Here is a 19,491-nt window from a genome sequence, read left to right on the forward strand (position 1 = left end):
ACTGTTCGGTGGCCTGTGAGTGTATGACATAGAAATAATGGTCTCTGAGGTTGCTTGTAGTCATATCCACACTTGGACTTCTTGGTAGCTGATGACGTAACGCAGAGATGGAAACACTTGCAGTCCCTGTTCTGTAGAATGGTCCCTGACCCAATGGAGGTCAAGACCAAAGTGTATCAACAAAGCTGTACCAGAAACTTGGCACTTCTCCTAATAGCGGTCACCTTCCATTTTTTTCAGCTGTTTTTAACTAGCCATCTGGAAAGAGGTGGGGCAAAAATAACCAGCCCTATAGCCACCACCAACCAGATAGAAATTTGACTTGTAGCTTCTCAGTTGGATATCTTCTTTCTGCTTTTAAACCTTTTCCTTCTCAAAGAAGATTGTATAAAACACATTGTTAATTATTATGAAGATTCCATGTTCATGCCGCCCATAAATACTGAAAAAATATTTCACTTCTTTTCTTTAGGTTTACTTTAGATATGAAATAAGTTCTTGCTCAGGTAAGATAGGGAAGAACTTAATTGCTCCTTAATAGCCCACCATGAGAGAAGTACGCAGGGTTAGGCAATACCAGATTTTACAGTAAGTCTATGGGTACACTAAGATGTTTGCTTACATGGTTCTGATATAAGAAGATGGTACGTGACACTGTGTGGCTTAATTCAGAAGTGCTTTCAAGCTTTTTAGAAGCAATCTAGAATTGTGATTAAAGCTCAAGGGCAGGAGAATGATCCTGGCTCACTCAGGGGTCATGTATACAAAGGGCTCATTTTATGTGAACATGATGATTTTTTTTTTATTATTATCATATGGATTTGTTTTATTCTAGCACTAAAGCCTTCAGTCAACTGTAGCCTTAGTTGTTGTAAATGTTGTTGTTACTGTATTAATGCAATCAGAGAGCTTTTCTTAAACTTTTTTTGAACCTCATTACTGTGTGAGCATAATCCAAACGTGCCTCAGAAGGCTGAGGACAAGAACAATGTGGTCTGCACCATGTGGATTTTACGTATGCACTTGCTACTGAGACTGATTTCTCAGATAGTGGAACATGTGTTACAGATATAAATGAAACACATAGAAAAAGGGTGTTCTTCAGTTAAAAACAAGCTCTGCCTGTCAAGATGATGAGTGTTCTAGGATTCTGAGTCAATTATAAACTACTCTCTCTTTCACATACAGAAGAAAAGCCCATACTGCTTGTTCCAGTTTTCCCTCCAACAGTAATTTATAAAGTTTTGTTAATTGGCTGTTGAACATAGATAGTCAGGCACTATAGAATGCTTACATGACAGTTCATAAAAAAGAAGGACCTCTCAAGCCAAAGCCATGTCTTTCTGAGTCTATTAGATTTGTGAGTTTTTTCTGTTGGTAATTTTTTTTTCCCCAATTGCATCTAAAGATTTGATCCTACAAGTTCTCCTCGGGTAGAATTCCTGCGGCAAGGCCAGTCAGATCCAAGGCTTAGACATCGTTACTAATTCCCACTTACCACCTTCTAGATCAGAAAACTGCCACGTCACATCCTTGGGGTTGGGGGGCTGTTCCTCCTCAGGAGTCACACGCAAATAGTCCCTTCAGTGTCTACTCTAGAAGATTGGTCTGGGTGTATTTTGTCATGAGCTTGTACGATGTTTTCGTGTGATGCCCTTGTTGCTGCTCAGTCTCACTGGAGCAGAACCGTGCACGTTTTGCTGCGCTCGTTGTCCCATCAGGAATACAGCTGTTCCCCGTGGGTGAGGAGGACAGCAGTCCAGGTACTCCGTTGCTTTCGGACATCCAGAACACTGGCACAGGTTGCCCAGAGAGGTGGTGGATGCTCCATCCCTGGAGACGTTCAAGGCCAGGTTGGACGAGGCCCTGAGCAACCTGATGTAGTTGGAGATATCCCTGTTCCTTGCAGGGGGGTTGGACTAGATGACCTTTGAAGGTCCCTTCCAGCCCTAACCATTCTATGATTCTATGATCTCAACGTGGAAGTTTCTGCAGATGAAAGAAATGCTTTGCAGAGTTGACCTGGTCTTGTTACATATGCTCTACAATGATCCTAACTATATTTTGTTAAGACGTCCCTCGCTATTTTCACAATTTTATTAGGAGTGTTAGCTACAGCCCGCTGTTCAAATTCCACTTTCGCTGCTCGCTTCCTTCTTAGCCCAGATTGCCTTTTGCATTTCTTAAACACAATCTTTTGCCTTGTGCTGTCTCAAAGATGGCACAGGGTTGCAGTGTGCCACTAATCATAGAATAGCACAGGCTGGAAGGGACCTTAGAGATCATCTAATCCAACCTCCCTGTCATGGGCAGGGACGCCTCTCAACTAGACCAGGCTACTCAAGGCTCCGTCCAACCTGGCCTTGAACACCTCCAGGGAGGGGGCATCCACAACTTCTCTGGGCAATTTATTCCAAAGTCTTACCACCCTCGTACTGAAGAATTTCTTCCTAAGATCTAATCTAAATCTGTTCTCCTTCAACTTAAACCCATTTCCCCGTGTCCTATCAGTGGACACTCTTGTAAAAAGTCATTTGCCCTGTTTGACCACGGAAATGTCTGCCTTCTAGTTGTAAATGAAGATATGGGTTTGTGTTCATATAGCAGTTCACATTTGTGAGGAAAAGTTTCTGGCTGAAATTTGCCTTACAAACATGGGCGTTGTGATGCTGATTACGTAAAGAAGCTGTGCCAAAGAACAACCTTCGTTTGCTCTGTTGTAAACTATAGACAATTAACTGTATCTCTGACCTCTGTTTTAAATGATCCTTCATCTAGATGATTTCTATTCGCGTTGCTTCAGGCAGCAGATTAAATTCATGGTTCTAGGAAAGATGATGGCCATTATTGCACAGCGTATCCTGATCTCAGAGGATTTGGGGCAAGTTACAAAGTACTGAGATGCATGGTATAAGCAGGCTTGTGGGAGAAAGAACTCCCAGTTTCTCTCCTTAGTGATTATTATTTCCACAGGAATTCAGCTGCTACCTTTTAATATTTCATTTTTCTTTAATTTCCCAGCTAATTCCGGTTCCTTGCAAGGCCCGCAGACTCCCCAGTCTACTGGTAGTAATTCCATGACAGAAGTGCCGGGCGATTTGAAGCCCCCAACACCAGCATCAACACCTCATGGACAGATGACACCTATGCAGGGTGGCAGGTATGAAAAGGGCTTTTTTTCATTTCTTGTTCTACAGCAGTTTAAGCCAGCCTTTCCCTTTCCCAACCGCTCGGGCACTCGCCTGATCCTGTGGTGAACCAGTCAGAGTCTTCAAAGTGGCAGAAAATGACTTCTTTTTGGAGAGAGGGAAAAAATCTGTGTGGTTTTAAGGTGTTACTTAAATTCAAATTATGAAAAGCTTATGTAATAATGGTGGTTAAGTGAGATAGCAGAGGATTCAGCTGGATGGACCAGAAGATCCCTTTTAGTTCTATGTCCTGTAAGTCATATACTGGATTAACCTGAAGTGAAGCCTTCTCACCACTCATGAAGGATCCTTAGCCCACTGAAGTCCAGCAAAAAAGTTCTCGTTGACTTCAGCAGGAGCCCAGCTGAGTTCTGAACTAGGTAAAGAGTGGCTTCAAACTGAACATACTTAGGTTCTTTTTTTCTTCATCTGTAATACTGCAGAAAGGATAACAAGAACCTTTCTTCATCATCTGTAATTCAGGCTGAGTTTTCTTCCGCTACATAAAAAATTTTCTTTTGCATTACGAATAAATCTGATCGTTATCAAGGAAACTCCCATTTTCCAAGTCAAATTTTTAAGGGCTTTAGAATAAAGCTGGCTGCAGCCATAAAGGTTAGTGCCTCTCCATAGCACTAAATGATATTTAGGAGGTACATCAGGTGTTGCTGTTTAGTCTTTCCTCTAGTAGGAGAGCAATACAGTGCTTGGTAAATTTGAAAGGTAATAAATACAAAACTGATAAAAAGTAACACTATTTTGACACAGCATAAAATTAAGCCGTGGAGCTCACTGCCTTGGGATAGTGAGGCAAACAGCTTATTGACATTTCAGATGGGTTTAGACTTCTATATGAGTAATATTTTGCGGACGACACCAAGCTGGGAGGCTGTGTCGATCTGCTCGAGGGTAGGGAGGCCCTTCAGAGGGATTTGAACAGACTGGATCGTTGGGCTGAGGCCAATGGCATGAGCTTTAATAAGGCCAAGTGCAGAGTCCTTCACTTGGGGTATAAAAACCCCAAGCATCGCTATAGGCTCGGGGAAGAGTGGCTGGAGAGCTGCCTGGCGGAGAAGGACCTGGGGGTGTTGGTTGACTACCGGCTTGATATGAGCCAGCAGTGTGCCCAGGTGGCCAAAAAGGCCAATGGGATACTGGCGTGTATGAAGAATAGTGTGACCAGCAGGAGCAGGGAAGTGATCCTGCCCCTGTACTCGGCACTGGTGAGGCCGCATCTGGAATATTGTGTCCAGTTTTGGGCCCCTCGCTTTAAGAGAGATATTGAGCTCCTGGAGCGAGTCCAAAGAAGGGCGACTAAACTGGTCAAGGGGCTGGAAAATAAAACTTATGAAGAGAGGCTGAGGGAGTTGGGGCTGTTTAGCCTGGAGAAGAGGAGGCTGAGGGGAGACCTGATTACGGCCTATAAATACTTGAGAAAAGATGGTGGGGAGGTAGGGGAAGGGCTCTTTACATTAGTGATGGGTGATAGAACAAGAGGAAATGGGCATAAGCTTAGTCAGGGGAGATTCAGGTTGGATGTTAGGAAGTATTTCTTCTCTGAAAGGGTTGTCAGCCACTGGAACAGGCTGCCCAGGGAGGTGGTTGAGTCCCCATCCCTGGATGTGTTTAAGAATAGGGTGGATGATCTACTTGAGGATATGGTTTAATGGGGATTAGGGATGGTTGGACTCGATGATCTCTAAGGTCTTTTCCAACCTAGAAATCTATGAATCTATGAATAGGAACATGCACAGTTGTGTTGGATTAAAAAGTAGGTTGGGGATTAAAAAGGTTGGGGAAAAAAAACAGGTAGTTTTTTTTAATGATTGGCCATCGTGAAAGTTTTTTGCATCTTCCTCAGATGTATCCCGCACTGGTCACTGCCACGACATCATGGGTTGGGTGTGTTATAGTCCAGTCTGTTTTCATCGTTCTTACAAACACACGTTGATGTTAACACCTCCTTTTTCTCATCTGCTAGAAACAGTGCAGTCAGTGTGCACGATCCCTTTTCCGACGTCAGCGATTCAGCATTCCCGAAGCGCAACTCCATGACGCCAAACGCACCGTACCAGCAGGGAATAAACATGCCCGATATGATGGGAAGGATGCCATACGAGCCGAACAAAGATCCTTTCAGTGGAATGAGAAAAGGTATTTTCTTGGGGGGAGCTTAAATGTTCTTCCCTACTTCTGGGTAATCAAGATGTTGTAGTCGTCAGAATGAGCTTTTTTACTTGGCTGAAATGGTATCCTTGTAGCAAAAGGAGAGGTCCAGTGGAGTCGTGTTTCATTCTGGTCTGGTCGTATTTTCCCCTCTCAGAGTCCCACTGTTTATTTTAGACTTAACAGAATCCTGAAAACGCCTGTAGGAACACATTTCAGGAACTGGCATAAATTCATAGGGTTAAATTTTAGGCAACAGAGTGTGTTTCTTGAAGGTGGTTAGCTACTCTGCAAATCAGATGCTGGACTTCCCTGTTGGAATGTGAAGTGGTGAAGCAGCACGCCTGGTTGTAGCAGGGCTGAACTGGGAATTCACTGTGTGGAGCTGAGCAAGTCTCCTGATGCTCTCGTCTCAGTTTACATATTTTCTAGAATAGGAAAGCTAATTTTTTTCTCACTTGGACAGCCCCTGACAAAAGGTGATAAACACACTCAAAGTTTGTTTATTTTTAGAAAGCAAAAATCAAAATTAATGTCAAATCTGACTCTTGTCCTTTCGAGCACTTAACCTACAGATGGTTTTGTGGCTGTTGTAAAACGTGCCTGAAATGAATCAGCCTTGCATGCCTGGTGCATGGGGAAGTGGGAGGGCTCACTGGCTGCAAAGAGAAGAGCAGATGGAGGAGATGAAATTAAGAAAGTGGAAACTGAAAGGGTGCAAAAGGGAGGAATGGGAAGAAGAGGTCTAGAGGCGAAGACAGACACGTGATGAGTGGGGAGATGCTTTAAAAGAGATAGTTGATCTGATGTGATTTTTTAAAAACCTTCCCTTTAAATCCTTTTGCCTGGACCGCGGACACTAGCATAACACAATTGGAGAAAGGGAAAATTCTCTCTGCCTTCGATTCACTTTAGGTTTTATATCCATGTGAGATTAAGTGGGTTTATTGCACTTTGTCATACTTTTCACATTTATCCTGTCGAAAGAGAAACGTCTCTGTTCAGTATCTACTATGAGGGACTAAAGGATAGAGCCTCTTCCTCTATTTGCTTGGGATTTATATCTGATAATGGTGGTCAGTAATGTACCTTTCCTTGGACCCGTAGAACATGCCCATCCTGCACAAGAAGCAGCATTAGGATACGGTATCCTTTCCGTTACTAAATTACAGTATACACGTGTGTATGAGTCTTTGTGGGAAAAAGCAGAGCCTGATCCCGCCAGCTTTGTAATCCAAACTAGATTTGCTTTCACCTGTTTTGTGAAGTTTATGTTTGCATTCGTATTTAGCACTGTTTGGGGTGAAAAGAACAAGAGCGAGTTCATCTTCAGCTATGAAGACCACAGGGAAGAAGCTGCCTGATGAGCTCAGTTCCGTAGGATGAGATCATTTTCCTTGCTTGTACCTGCTTCATAGGATAACCATCTTGGGCATAACTACCATCTTGGTAGTGGTGCTGCTTCGTGTGTTTTCATCAGACTCTGGAGAGCTTGTCAGACACCAGCTAATTCTCCTTGGCAGTGTTAGGGATCTGATTATTTTAAAACACATTATTTAATAGAAAGATACCTTCAAACACTCAGAATAATACATTTAATTTCCCTTACTGTTGCAGTGCCTGGAAGCAACGAGCCTTTCATGACCCCTGGACAAATGCCTAACAGTGGAATACAGGATATGTATAACCAGAGTCCGTCTGGAGCAATGTCCAACATGAGCATGAGCCAGCGACAGCAGTTCTCTTACGGAAGTGGCTATGACAGGAGGTGAGTCGATCTTCAGGAAAAAGGAAAGCCCATTAGTGAAAGTGATCCTCTCTCTCCCCTTCTCATTTTCCCATTGCACCTCGCAGAGAACAGAGCAGCCTACGTTTCCTACAGCATCCTGCTAAATCCAGGGAGTCAGACCACTGGTAACGACGGAGTCTAGCTGCTCACAGAAGTTAAGGAGGAGGAATTGTCACATCTTAGAAGTCCCTCAAGCTGCAGCAGATCAGCACGTGGCTGCGTTTGACAGCTGCCTTCAGCTGGCCGCTGGGCTGGGCTGTGATGGCATAAAGTAGCATTTGAGTTAGTCTTCTGGTCATGTTTTCACCCAAACAGTTGTTGGCGGGCTTCTTATGAAAACCAAAATGCACGGCCTCAGCACGTCTGGCTTGTGGTCTGTTAGTGAGTTGCCTTTGGAGAGTCTGGAGTCGGTTGTCTGAGCTGCAGGGACACCAGTCTGGCTGTGTGTCCGTCAGGACCCTCTTAAGTGTGTCATTCAGTGAAGTGCACCAAATGAATTTGGTCCTCTTTTGTTCATCCCAGGAAAGGCTTGGGGGAAAAAAAAAAATCAGTAAAATGACTGATGTCTAAGCATTGGTATAGCCAGCAGAAGGGTTTGGGAATGTTTGGATTGTATTAAGTATTCCGGTAGGTTTTGCAGCTCTGGCTGTATGCCTACTTTCACTTTCATTAGACTGTGTCCTTTAGCTCTGCTTTTTGTTTCCGGATGGTAGCCCAGTTGGTAGCCCAGCATGGGTCTTCGAAGTGCAACGGCGGAGTAGTCTCCAGTCGGTAGTTTGAAGCAGTAGATGTGTAGAGTAACACAAGTGTCATCATGTTGTTCAACAGGTCACGTTGCTGGGGAGTCAGGGAGAGTAAGGCTTCCACTGGAAGGTGATAAGTCAAGAGAATATTTTCTTTAAGGGATGTGTTTTGTGTTATTTCGTTGGCAATTTTGGAGAATAAGTGCTTTTTACAGAATGAGGTTTCCTTTGTCATTTTTTAGGTCGGATCATGGGCTGGGTCCTGAAGGCAGTATGGGACCACCTGGTCAAAGCAACATGGTGCCTTCAAACAGTGACCCAAGCATGTACTCTCCTAATCGTTACCCTGGCCAGCAAAGGTGAACACTGATTTCTCTGTTTGTAATATCTGCAGTAACCAGCTAACGAGTGCTAGTAGCCTCTGTGAGAGCACGTGGACAGAATACGTGGCCTCTTGGTGTGTTACTTCTGTTTTGTCTGTTCTTATTTAGGCTTTTAGCGTTGGTTCAGTCTCCGGGGGGGGTGGAGGCTTGGGTGAATCAGTTGACTTTGTGTAGCCGTAGAATTACAAGACGTTAGAAGAGGAGTGCACATCCTACCTTGTGTATCTTCCTGCTGACACTGAACTGAACATATTTCATAGGCCCAAGTTCTCCAGAGCAGCATTAAATGACACCAGTTCCAAAGCTTCCACAACTTCACCTGGCTTGTGGTTATCCTGTGGCTAACAAATTGAACATTTAGAGAGTGTTGCCTTATGTATAATGTACATGTACCTTTGCTCAGCTTTGTCTTACTGCACGTGCCTTGGACAACTGCAGACAATTCCCATCAGTTATATTGTTCTTTTAACGGGCCTTAGGTCATTCCTCTTCATCCACATCATCATTTCAGGAGATACAAAACAGCTATTGCTTTCACTCCAGTCAGCTCTCCAAAAACGCGAGTTTTCTACGCTTTTGGAAAAATAAGGTCCCATTAGTTCTTTTAATGTATCAGGTTCCCCAGTCCCCTGTTTTTCTGACTCTCTGATGTAGAACTTCCATAATTATACTCAAATTGTTGATGCATTCTCCCTGGTAGCATACAGAGAGGAATTACTGACATACCAGTGTTATTTATCAGTCTTAATGCTTTCCAGTACTTTCAAGTACTTCATTTCAGCAACCTAAATTTCATTAACATGTGCTAAAAATACTGCAGTTGCACTGTAGTGCTCCACAGAGGTCTTAAAGGCCACAGGTAAGTTTCCAAGTGCAGCACAACTCTGCCTTTTATGTGTGTGCTTCATTAATTAAAACTTAGATGAACGTTAGCAGAATTGTGAGTACTGTTTTTACCCGGTAATGATGTTTAAATGTTACATCCTGTAGTGAAATGTGCACTCGCTTTCACCACCATCAGACTAAGATCATGATACAACTTTAAATCTTGATTATATTCTTAAATAATCCAGAAAGGAGCTTGCTTGAAGACTGACTTGTTAAAACATGAGAATTTTGACTTGCAACCTTTGAGCTGTACCTGAGATACTTTTCCACCTAAGACAGGTTCCCAGTGGCTGCAGCTGCCTTTCTTCCCTCTTTGCTGACCGTACCCTCTTGCTGTTCCTGACTGCTGCCTCTCTGTTGCATCTTCACTGCTCCTCCTCTCTTCTGTCTGCTTTATCTCCTTCCTTCCACCTCCAGCAGAGCTTGCTACATGAGGCTCAGGACCACATCACACTGTACCTTCACCTTGTTTCCAAATGGCAAATATCTTCAAGGTGCAAGATCATCAGACTTGTTTTGCTTTTCCTGGTGGCTTGGAAATTGCAGCAGCTCTAAGTGTTGATTTGAATGCTTCATTTTAGGCACGAACCATATGGGCAGCAGTATCCAGGACAGGGACCTCCCTCAGGACAGCCACCGTATGGAGGACATCAACCTGGAATGTATCCACAGCAGCAGGTAGGAGAGGGGCAAACAGCTATATTCATAGCATTTGTTTAATAAATGTCCCCCCAAAATTCTGTATACAGTCAAAAATTTGTTTATACAACATAAGTCTTTTGGCACAGAGGGGCACCGTAGTTCGGGTCAAAGTCACAGCCCGTATGGGTAAGCAGAGTATGTGCAGCCGTAGGAAAATGTGTTCCTTACACTGGAAGGGTGTAAATTTTAACAGATGTTCTGTGGCTTTGGATGGATATCGAGTGATTGTCCCAAGTTAATAACCAGCAGACCAGGTTGGCTGGCAGGCTGAAGGGCCTTAACTTAGTGCAGCCAAGTGAACCCAAGAGAAAACTGGGACAAAGTAAAACGAGCAGCACTCTCAGTTATTGGAGGGGCATATGAGATACCCATCTTTAATACAGATCAGATGGCACATTCCTCACATGTTAGGTAGGAACATCGTTAGTGTTAAAAACATCTGTACATTCCAGTCTCCCTAACTGTGTAATAACTTTGAAAATACAAATTACATTAATTAATAAGATGTTTTTGTTAGGTGCACCATTAATACCTTGTGGGCAAAATCCCATCTTATAAGTCAGTAGCAAAACTGCCCTGACTTCAACAGGATCAGAGTTTCATCCTGCGGGTTATTGATTCATTTCTGGTCATGCAATAGTTAAAGTTGAAGTTAGCTTCCAAAATAGAAAGCATTTCCTTATAATATAAAAATTAAAATGTAAGCTAGTTTTCAGCCAATTTCAGATAGTCCTTTTCAGTTTGGGATAGAGTTTTGCTAGGAAATTCAGGAGGGATGACCTAAAAGGGGAGGTCTTAGGTTGCACTGTACTGAAAATGTATATAAATTTCAATTTCAGAATTTCTTGTGTATCTCTTTGGTTCATAACATCTCTAAAATAGCATAATCAAAAAATTGTTTGTTGTTCTTTATGATGAGCATATGCTAGCAGTCTAGGTGATTTAGTGGGGAAATTGCAAAGATATATAACAGAACAGTTTGTGATATTTCATGCTAATGTATGCAGGGAATATATTAACTACGTGTTCGTTTAAGCAAGGAGACAGCTAGAATTGGTAAAAATGTATTTGGCCCTGTTCTTAGTGCTGTTATATGCTTTGTACAGTGACTCTTGAATGCAAAATGCATTAACATGAAAAAAGCAGTGAGGAATGAAGGGCAAGGATCTTGGCCAGCCTCGGCCTTTCCCTCCCCCTCCCAGAGGTTTCCTCTTCTTCATTTCGCTGAGATTAAGTTGCCACTAGCTTGTTTTCATCAATTTCCTAAATCTCACTCTATAGTGGTACAGGAAGAATGTGAAAAATGGCCCTTTCGAAGCTTTATCTACAATCTGAAGGGCAGGGAGTGACCTGGGAAGGAGGTTCTTGCAGCGTGAACTCCTGGGGCTCTGGCTCTTTGAGCCAGATTTTTCAATTCCTGTACGGATGCTCGTAGCCGGAGAGCTATTATGCAGCAGGTGACCTGTGTTGGTGGCTTTTTGTCTTCTGGGACATCTCGGAATTCCATGTCTCTGGTGGAGAGAGACACACATTGTGCAGCCTCAGTCTTCTGCCAAACCTTTACGCAGGAGGGGGAGCTCAGGTTCATCACTGTCCTTAGCATTGGGTACCGTTGGGCACGTTGTGTCTACATAGAATCATGGAATCACAGAATGGTTTGGGTTGGAAGGGATCTCAAAGATCATCCAGTTCCAACCCCCCTGCCATGGGGAGGGACACCCTCCACTACACCAGGTTGCCCAAAGCCTCATCCAACCTGGCCTTGAACACTGCCAGGGATGGGGCAGCCACAGCTTCTCTGGACAACCTGTGCCAGTGCCTCACCACCCTCAGAGGGAAGAATTTCTTCCTTAGATCCAATCTAAATCTCCCCTCTTTCAGTTTAAATCCATTTCCCCTTGTCCTGTCACTACACGCCCTTGTAAAAAGCCCCTCTCCAGCTTTCCTGTAGCCCCTTTAGGCGCTGGGAGGCTGCAATAAGATCCCCCCGGAGCCTTCTCTTCTCCAGGCTGAACAGCCCCCACTCTCTCAGCCTGTCTCCATAGCAGAGGTGCTCCAGCCCTCGGATCATCTTCGTGGCCTCCTCTGGACCCACTCCAGCCACTCCATGTCCTTGTGGTGTTACATCTACAAGAGCGCTGAATTGCTCACCGTTCCCAAGTGTCTGCTTTAAGCACTCTTGAGTCACTGTGGCAAAACAAACGCCACCTTTTCAGGTGTGGCAACTGCCAAGTCAGTTCTTAATGTATAAATGGGCCCCAAGGGTGGAATTTACTACAGCAAGTAGTTCATGTAAGGCTGAAAAATCAGTATTTCTCAGATAGCCAGACAGCTCTATGGCAAGTTTTTGTAAAAAAAATACTTTCATGCAATACAGTAGTTACAATTTTATGTGCACCAAAGCTGGAAGATGAGTTTATGAATCCCAGAGCTGTTTTAACTGGCCCATATTGAATACATACAGAATTTTATCAGATCTGAGCTCCAGTGCATTAGTATACATTGTGCAATGTGGCTGAGCTGCAGTTTCCGGGGGAGCCGTAACTCTGAATTTGCCATAGATCATATATTCAAAAATCACCCATTTAATTCACTTTTTTTGCTTCAGAGCACTCAGAGTGGTTTGAACTGTGGAACAAACTCCCACAGGAAGCAGGGACCACTGCAGACCTTACCACCTTCCCCTCAAACTGCAACGTGCCTTTTTTGTTCTGCCATCTTAAACATAAATACGTGCAAGCTTGCGCGATTTAAAAAAACTCGGCTTCTCCCAAGGTAAACCAGCTTAGCTCACACAACATTCCCACTTGAGAGGGTGAGAAACAAAGAGGGAATAAACCATGGGTGGCAGCTGTTGGTTACATTAATTCATTACTGAGCAGCAAGAGAAGAACATGCATGAGCCAGAGAACTTGTGGCTGCCCCATCCCTGGAAGTGTTCAAGGGCAGGTTGGATGATGCTTTGGGCAACCTGGTGTAGTGGAGGGTGTCCCTGCCCATGGCAGGGGGGTTGGAACTAGATGATCTTTGAGGTCCCTTCCAACCCAACCATTCTATGATTCTACTACAACAGAACGTTTGGATGTGACCGTTTGCTGTCATAATCTCACAGTACATTAGCTGCGATTAGGATGATTTGGGAAGAGGGATGGTTGCTCAAACAGGACCACGTTCCTGGGAATCACACAGAGTAGCAAATGCAACCGAATGTCTTCTCCTACTAATAAATTTACTGTGTGCAGCCCATGCCCTGTCGTAAGATCCGGTGTCGCAGACGTGCGTGCCTGTGGCGTGTCTTGTTGTTTCAAGAGTTTATTCAGTGCTTGTCTCTTGAACAGATTCACTGAGTGGTTTTGCATTTTTTAAAGATTTTTCTTCTTAGTAGACTAAGCATAAAAAAGAAGTGGAAACATTTTAGTTGGTGAGGACCGTTGCCTTTTCATGCATGTCTGAAGCGACCAGTGGAATTTAATCTGACAGACAGGAAAGGGAAAGGGAGAAAATGAGAGCAAGCGTAAGAAAATTTAGCCCCAGGATGAGTTTCCTCCTCGTATTAAGTGAAAAGCACAGCGCAGCAGAGGCTTAAAAAGAAAGCTCTGGATGAAGCCTAGCCGCAGCACGGCGTGCCCGACTCCGGAATCGGCGCCATCCCCCTAGAACCAGATGCCTTCAGCTTTCGAAACGAGCTTTCAGCCATGGGTTTGTGTTGTGTGTGGAGTAACAGTGATGTGTCTTCTTTCCGCCATTTTTTTTTCAGAACTATAAGCGACACATGGATGGCATGTACGGGCCTCCAGCCAAGCGCCATGAAGGGGATATGTATAACATGCAGTATGGCAACCAGCAACAGGAAATGTATAACCAGTACAGCAACGCTTACACGGGGCCTGACAGGAGGCCCATGCAGGGACAGTATCCGTATCCGTATAACAGGGAGAGGATGCAGGGCCCAGGACAAATGCAGCAGCATGGAATACCTCCCCAGATGATCGGTGGCCCCATGCAGTCGTCATCCTCCAGCGAAGGTCCTCAGCAGAACATGTGGCCAACACGAAACGATATGCCTTACCCTTACCAGAACAGGCAAGGTCCAGGAGGCCCCGCGCAGGCCCCGCCGTATCCAGGGATGAACCGCACTGATGATATGATGGTACCTGACCAGAGGATAAACCACGAGAGTCAGTGGCCTTCTCATGTCAACCAACGTCAGCCTTCTTACATGTCGTCCTCAGCCTCCATGCAGCCTATCACTAGACCTCCTCAGTCATCCTACCAGACGCCACCCTCTATGCCAAACCACATCTCTAGAGCTCCAAGTCCAGCATCCTTCCAGCGCTCGTTGGAAAACCGTATGTCTCCAAGCAAGTCTCCTTTCCTACCCTCCATGAAGATGCAAAAGGTTATACCCACAGTTCCAGTGTCACAGGTCACAGGACCTCCACCCCAACCACCACCGATCAGGCGAGAAATTACCTTCCCCCCGGGCTCTGTAGAAGCATCCCAACCAGTCTTAAAACCAAGACGAAAGATTACCTCAAAAGATATTGGTAAGCGTCAAAACAAAAGTGAGATACCAAAATATGTTGGGAGAAAGAGACTTTGATTTCGATTTTCTTCTACATTTTAAGACTATTTTGACAACTAGTTAACTTTGGTAACTATAATGTGATTTGATAAAAATGTAATAACGTATGCATCAGAGAGGCTGAGAGGTAAAATTCATCCCAGACAATCTGACATGAAACAAAAACAATATTTTATATGGAGACCTGAGGTCTCCAGGAATGCATTAGGGGTGAAGCTTGCCTCCGATTTCCGAATGACACGTGTTGAAAGGTCCTTTCAGAATGTCTGCTAAACCACCGGTACAAGGTTTAGCTGAGCAAAGCTTTCTGTGTTCTGGTCCCCTGGAAGCTCGTGCCGTTCTGCTGTGTCGTTACAGCCCCTGCCTCCTTGGAATGGCCCATTTATTCATTCCCTATTATTTGTCAGGTTTGTTTCTGCCCTGTTCCTTCCCAAGTATCTTATCTTGAATTCCTGTTACATTTCACACACTCAGGTTCTCCTATCTCAAGTTCCCACACTGCTGACAGAGTGTTCTACCTTTATTTACCAATTATTTGGTTTAGTCTCTAAGTTTGCCACGAGTATTTGGCTTCGGCAAAGTTAGCAAGAATGGCCCTGCTAAGATATTCTCAAGTTTTAAGACTGAGCAGCAGCTACAGAAAAACTGAACTAAGTGGTGAAAGCTGCATCCTAACCGTGGTTTCGGTAACTATTTCATTTCAATTCCGCGTCCTCAGAATGTCACAGTTTCAGAACTCATTCATGGTCTCCGAGGATGCACTAAAACTGTTTTACTTCTCCTCCTTTCTTTCCCCAGTAACTCCTGAGGCCTGGAGAGTGATGATGTCTCTTAAATCTGGTCTTCTGGCTGAAAGTACCTGGGCGCTAGACACTATTAACATCCTTCTGTATGACGACAGCACTGTCGCTACTTTCAACCTCTCTCAGGTAGGTGGGAAAGCAGTACACTGGTCCACTTTCCAGGGAAGGAAAACTGAAATAAGATACTTACAGAAATGCTGAAGTCCTTTAAAAATGATAGTAATTAACATAAATTCGAATATTGTGAAACTTCCCTTTTTTTTATGATTAGGAACGGCGAGCAACGAGAGAGGGGTTTAGGTCAAACAGGGGAAACAACAAGCCTGAGAGAAGAGTGTCTCTTGTAGAAAGGAGCACGTAGGAATGCAAGAATTTTAGCACTGACAGAAGACTAATGTGTAAATCCACACTCATGGTAGCACAAGGACAATCCCAGAAAACAGTGATACATTAGGAATCTTGCTTATTAACTTGTGTTTCCGTAAAAGGCTTTGCAAAACTATATTACATTGATTTGGGGCTGTCTTTTGGTGGCTGCTTGTCTCGTTCAGTAGTTCCATACGAGGTGGTGGGTTTGGTTTCTTCTTCCAATAAATTAAGCTTGCACAGAAATATCAGGTTGACAATTTAGGGGCTGAAATCCACTGTCTGGCCACACAGGATTTAACAGTGTGTGCTTTTGCCCCACCACCTCCCAGCATTTTTCAGCCCTGCTCTAACCGTTGGCCTGTTAGGTGGTAGTAATAGATGGCGTGCTGCTAATGCACATCATCTAAAATTTGTACAAATTAAATATTCAGTCTCTCTGCTCCATTCATTCCTTGGTTACTAATAGTGTAACTCATCATTTTTTAAATGGAATGACCTCTTTTTTCGAAATACAGACACAAATGGTGCATTTCATCCCACCTAACTTTAGAACTAGGGATATCTATAGCGTGATTCATCTCATCCCGAAATAGAGATCTAAAATAGGTCGGATGAATCATACCCTAGAAATGGCCTGGAGAAGGCCATTGATTATAAAAGGAATCTAGACAATTAGGTTAGGTGTGTAACTGTGGCGGGTGTTTGAAGTTAAGTGAGGTGAATCTCCCCTGAATTCTGTTAGAAATTGCATTTAATGCGCCCTGTGCAAGTTGCACAGAATACCAGGCATGTTTTAAATACACATTTTTATCCTGCTTTTGCCTTGGACTCTCTTTCCAGTGACAGTCAGGACTCTGTTTGATGACTGATAATTCCTGCAGTTCATAAGCATCAGCTTGTTCTTAATTCTTCGAGGGTTTGGCAATCGTAAGAGAATGCAAAATGAACAAAAGGATGCATTTTGCTGAAAACCTCTTAGCCCATGATTAAAAAAACAAAAAACACACAAACAAAACATTAAAAGCCAGACAATCAGGTTGAATACATCAAAATAGCACAGAATTTTTAATAATAAAGCCACGGAGGGTAAAATAATACCAAGCCCAACTACTGCTGCTCTGTAAGAAAGTGATTACAAGTTAATTAAGAGGATTAAACCTAAATGAAAGCTGTTTCTGAAGGGTGACTTACAGCACTAGGCTCCAGTAACAATTTTTAAATATTGCCTGGCAAAAAATGGAACTATTCCAATTGAGATGGAATATTAATCTAGGATGCCAGTACCTAGACCTTCAAGTGCAGATTCCTATGGGACAGTTGGGTTTAGAGGTTGGGAGACGAAGGAGGAGAGGAAGAATTGTGAACTTCAGGCATCTAATAAAAGTACAAACGGGAAAAACTGAGTGAGTTAGGAACTTCAGTGCTCTGTACAGAAAATGAAGATGCTTCTAAGGGGACAGAACAGGCCAGATGTCTCCTGTAGCTTAAAGGAGACATGACCAAAGTTCTCTGCTCCTCATAGCTCTAACAGTTTGAGCGAACAGAGCCGTGCCAGTGTGATGTTATACGCCGTTTGGACAGACACTGGAAGAATTTCCTTTGGTTAACTCCTGCCATGCAGGACCTCGCCACAGGCCTGCAGCAGGAGGAGGGAAATATTCATGGATGCATGCAGCAGTGTCCTAATAAAATTCCGTGCGGACGAAAATACTTATCTGATTTTTATGTTCTTTCTTCTCCCCTCAGTTGTCTGGATTTCTTGAGCTTTTAGTAGAATATTTTAGAAAATGCCTGATTGACATTTTTGGAATCCTGATGGAATATGAAGTGGGAGATCCAGGCCACAAAGCACTTGATCACAAAGCAGCCAAGAAAGATGATAGCCAGTCCTCGGCAGCGGATACTGGAAAAGAGGAGAACGACGAATGTATTGACTATTTTGATGAAGACGAGGAGGAGGGGGAAGACGAAAAGGTAGAAGGAGAAGAAAAGAGCATTGTTTTTTCCACTCCCGGTGCCATCGCTGATCCAAGTGAGAGGCCAAAACAAGCCAGTAAATTTGACAAGCTGCCAATAAAGATTGTAAAGAAAAATAATCTATTTGTTGTTGACCGATCTGACAAACTTGGACGCGTTCAGGAATTTGATAGTGGACTTCTCCACTGGCAGCTTGGTGGTGGTGACACAACTGAGCATATCCAGACTCACTTTGAAAGCAAGATGGAGATTCCTCCGCGCAGGAAAGCCCCTCCTCCCTCGAACTCTCCAAGCAAAAAGAAGGACCTCGACGGGAAAGGCGAATCTGAGGAACAACAAGACAAAAGTATAACAGCAACCATTGATGATGTCCTGTCAGCTCGGCCAGGAGCATTGCCTGAAGACTCAAACTCTGGTTCCCAAACAGAGAGCAGTAAGTTTCCCTTTGGGATCCATCAAGCCAAAAGCCACCGGAATATTAAACTGCTAGAGGATGAGCCAAGGAGCCGGGATGAGACTCCTCTATGCACCATAACTCACTGGCAAGACTCCTTGGCCAAACGCTGCATCTGTGTGTCAAATATCGTCCGTAGCTTGTCTTTTGTGCCTGGCAATGACACCGAAATGTCCAAACATCCAGGCTTGGTGCTGATCCTGGGAAAGTTGATCCTTCTTCACCACGAGCATCCAGAAAGAAAGCGAGCGCCGCAGACTTACGAGAAGGAGGAAGAGGAGGACAAAGGGGTGGCCTGCAGCAAGGATGAGTGGTGGTGGGACTGCCTCGAGGTCTTGAGGGATAATACATTGGTCACATTAGCCAACATTTCTGGGCAGCTAGACTTGTCTGCTTACACGGAAAGCATCTGTTTGCCAATTTTGGATGGCTTGCTGCACTGGATGGTGTGCCCGTCTGCGGAGGCACAGGATCCTTTTCCAACCGTGGGGCCCAACTCGGTTCTTTCGCCTCAGAGACTTGTGCTGGAGACCCTGTGTAAGCTCAGTATCCAGGACAATAATGTGGACCTTATCTTGGCCACCCCCCCGTTCAGTCGTCAGGAGAAACTCTACGCTACTTTAGTTCGGTACGTTGGGGACCGCAAAAACCCGGTCTGCCGAGAAATGTCCATGGCGCTCTTATCGAACCTTGCCCAGGGGGACACACTAGCAGCAAGGGCGATAGCTGTGCAGAAGGGAAGCATCGGAAACTTGATAAGCTTCCTGGAGGATGGGGTCACCATGGCCCAGTACCAGCAGAGCCAGCATAACCTCATGCACATGCAGCCTCCGCCCCTGGAGCCGCCTAGCGTAGACATGATGTGCAGGGCAGCCAAGGCCTTGCTGGCCATGGCTCGAGTGGACGAGAACCGCTCCGAGTTCCTTTTGCACGAGGGTCGTTTGCTGGATATCTCAATATCTGCTGTCCTGAACTCTCTGGTCGCATCTGTCATCTGTGATGTACTTTTTCAGATCGGGCAGTTATGACATAAGTGAGAAGCCAAGCATGTGTGAGTGGAGATTAGAGGGTCACATATAACTGGCTGTTTTCTGTTATTGTTTATCCAACGTAGGAAGAAGGAAAAAAAAAAAAAAAAAAAAAAAAGAATCTTTGCTCCTCTGCCCCATTCACTATTTACCAATTGGGAATTAAAGAAATTATTAATTTGAACAGTTATGAAATTAATATTTGCTGTCTATGTGTATAAGTACATCTTTTTATTTTATTTTTTTTTAACCAAAGTTGCTGTCTAGTACATTCAAAGGTCACACTTTTTTTTTTTTTTCCATAGATTATCCTTTTCAATGTTCTTTTCCATGTTTGTATTGCATATTTTTTTGGGAAGCGAACTAGCGACTTTTTAAAAAAAAAAAATTGTTATGGCAAACCATTGTACGATGGG

The 19,491-nt window shown here is 44.1% G+C and overlaps 1 protein-coding gene across 9 annotated transcripts in view; it reads left to right on the forward strand.

Moving 5' to 3' along the window:
* ARID1B (AT-rich interaction domain 1B) overlaps positions 1–19,144 on the forward strand; it is a 358,666-nt gene extending 339,522 nt beyond the window's left edge. For all 9 annotated transcript variants that reach the window (XM_086631993.1, XM_086631997.1, XM_086632001.1 and 6 more), the window contains 7 exons: positions 3,022–3,160; positions 5,170–5,342; positions 6,972–7,122; positions 9,739–9,835; positions 13,617–14,406; positions 15,243–15,373; positions 17,363–19,144. In XM_086631993.1, the coding sequence (XP_086488119.1) occupies positions 3,022–3,160; positions 5,170–5,342; positions 6,972–7,122; positions 9,739–9,835; positions 13,617–14,406; positions 15,243–15,373; positions 17,363–19,075 (3,194 nt within the window). In that variant the 3' untranslated portion in view covers positions 19,076–19,144. The remainder of the gene's footprint in view (positions 1–3,021; positions 3,161–5,169; positions 5,343–6,971; positions 7,123–9,738; positions 9,836–13,616; positions 14,407–15,242; positions 15,374–17,362) is intronic.
* Positions 19,145–19,491: the final 347 nt, after the last annotated feature.

The sequence above is a fragment of the Tauraco erythrolophus genome, chromosome 2, assembly GCF_009769465.1.
Source record: "Tauraco erythrolophus isolate bTauEry1 chromosome 2, bTauEry1.pri, whole genome shotgun sequence".
In the NCBI taxonomy this organism is placed as follows: domain Eukaryota; kingdom Metazoa; phylum Chordata; class Aves; order Musophagiformes; family Musophagidae; genus Tauraco; species Tauraco erythrolophus.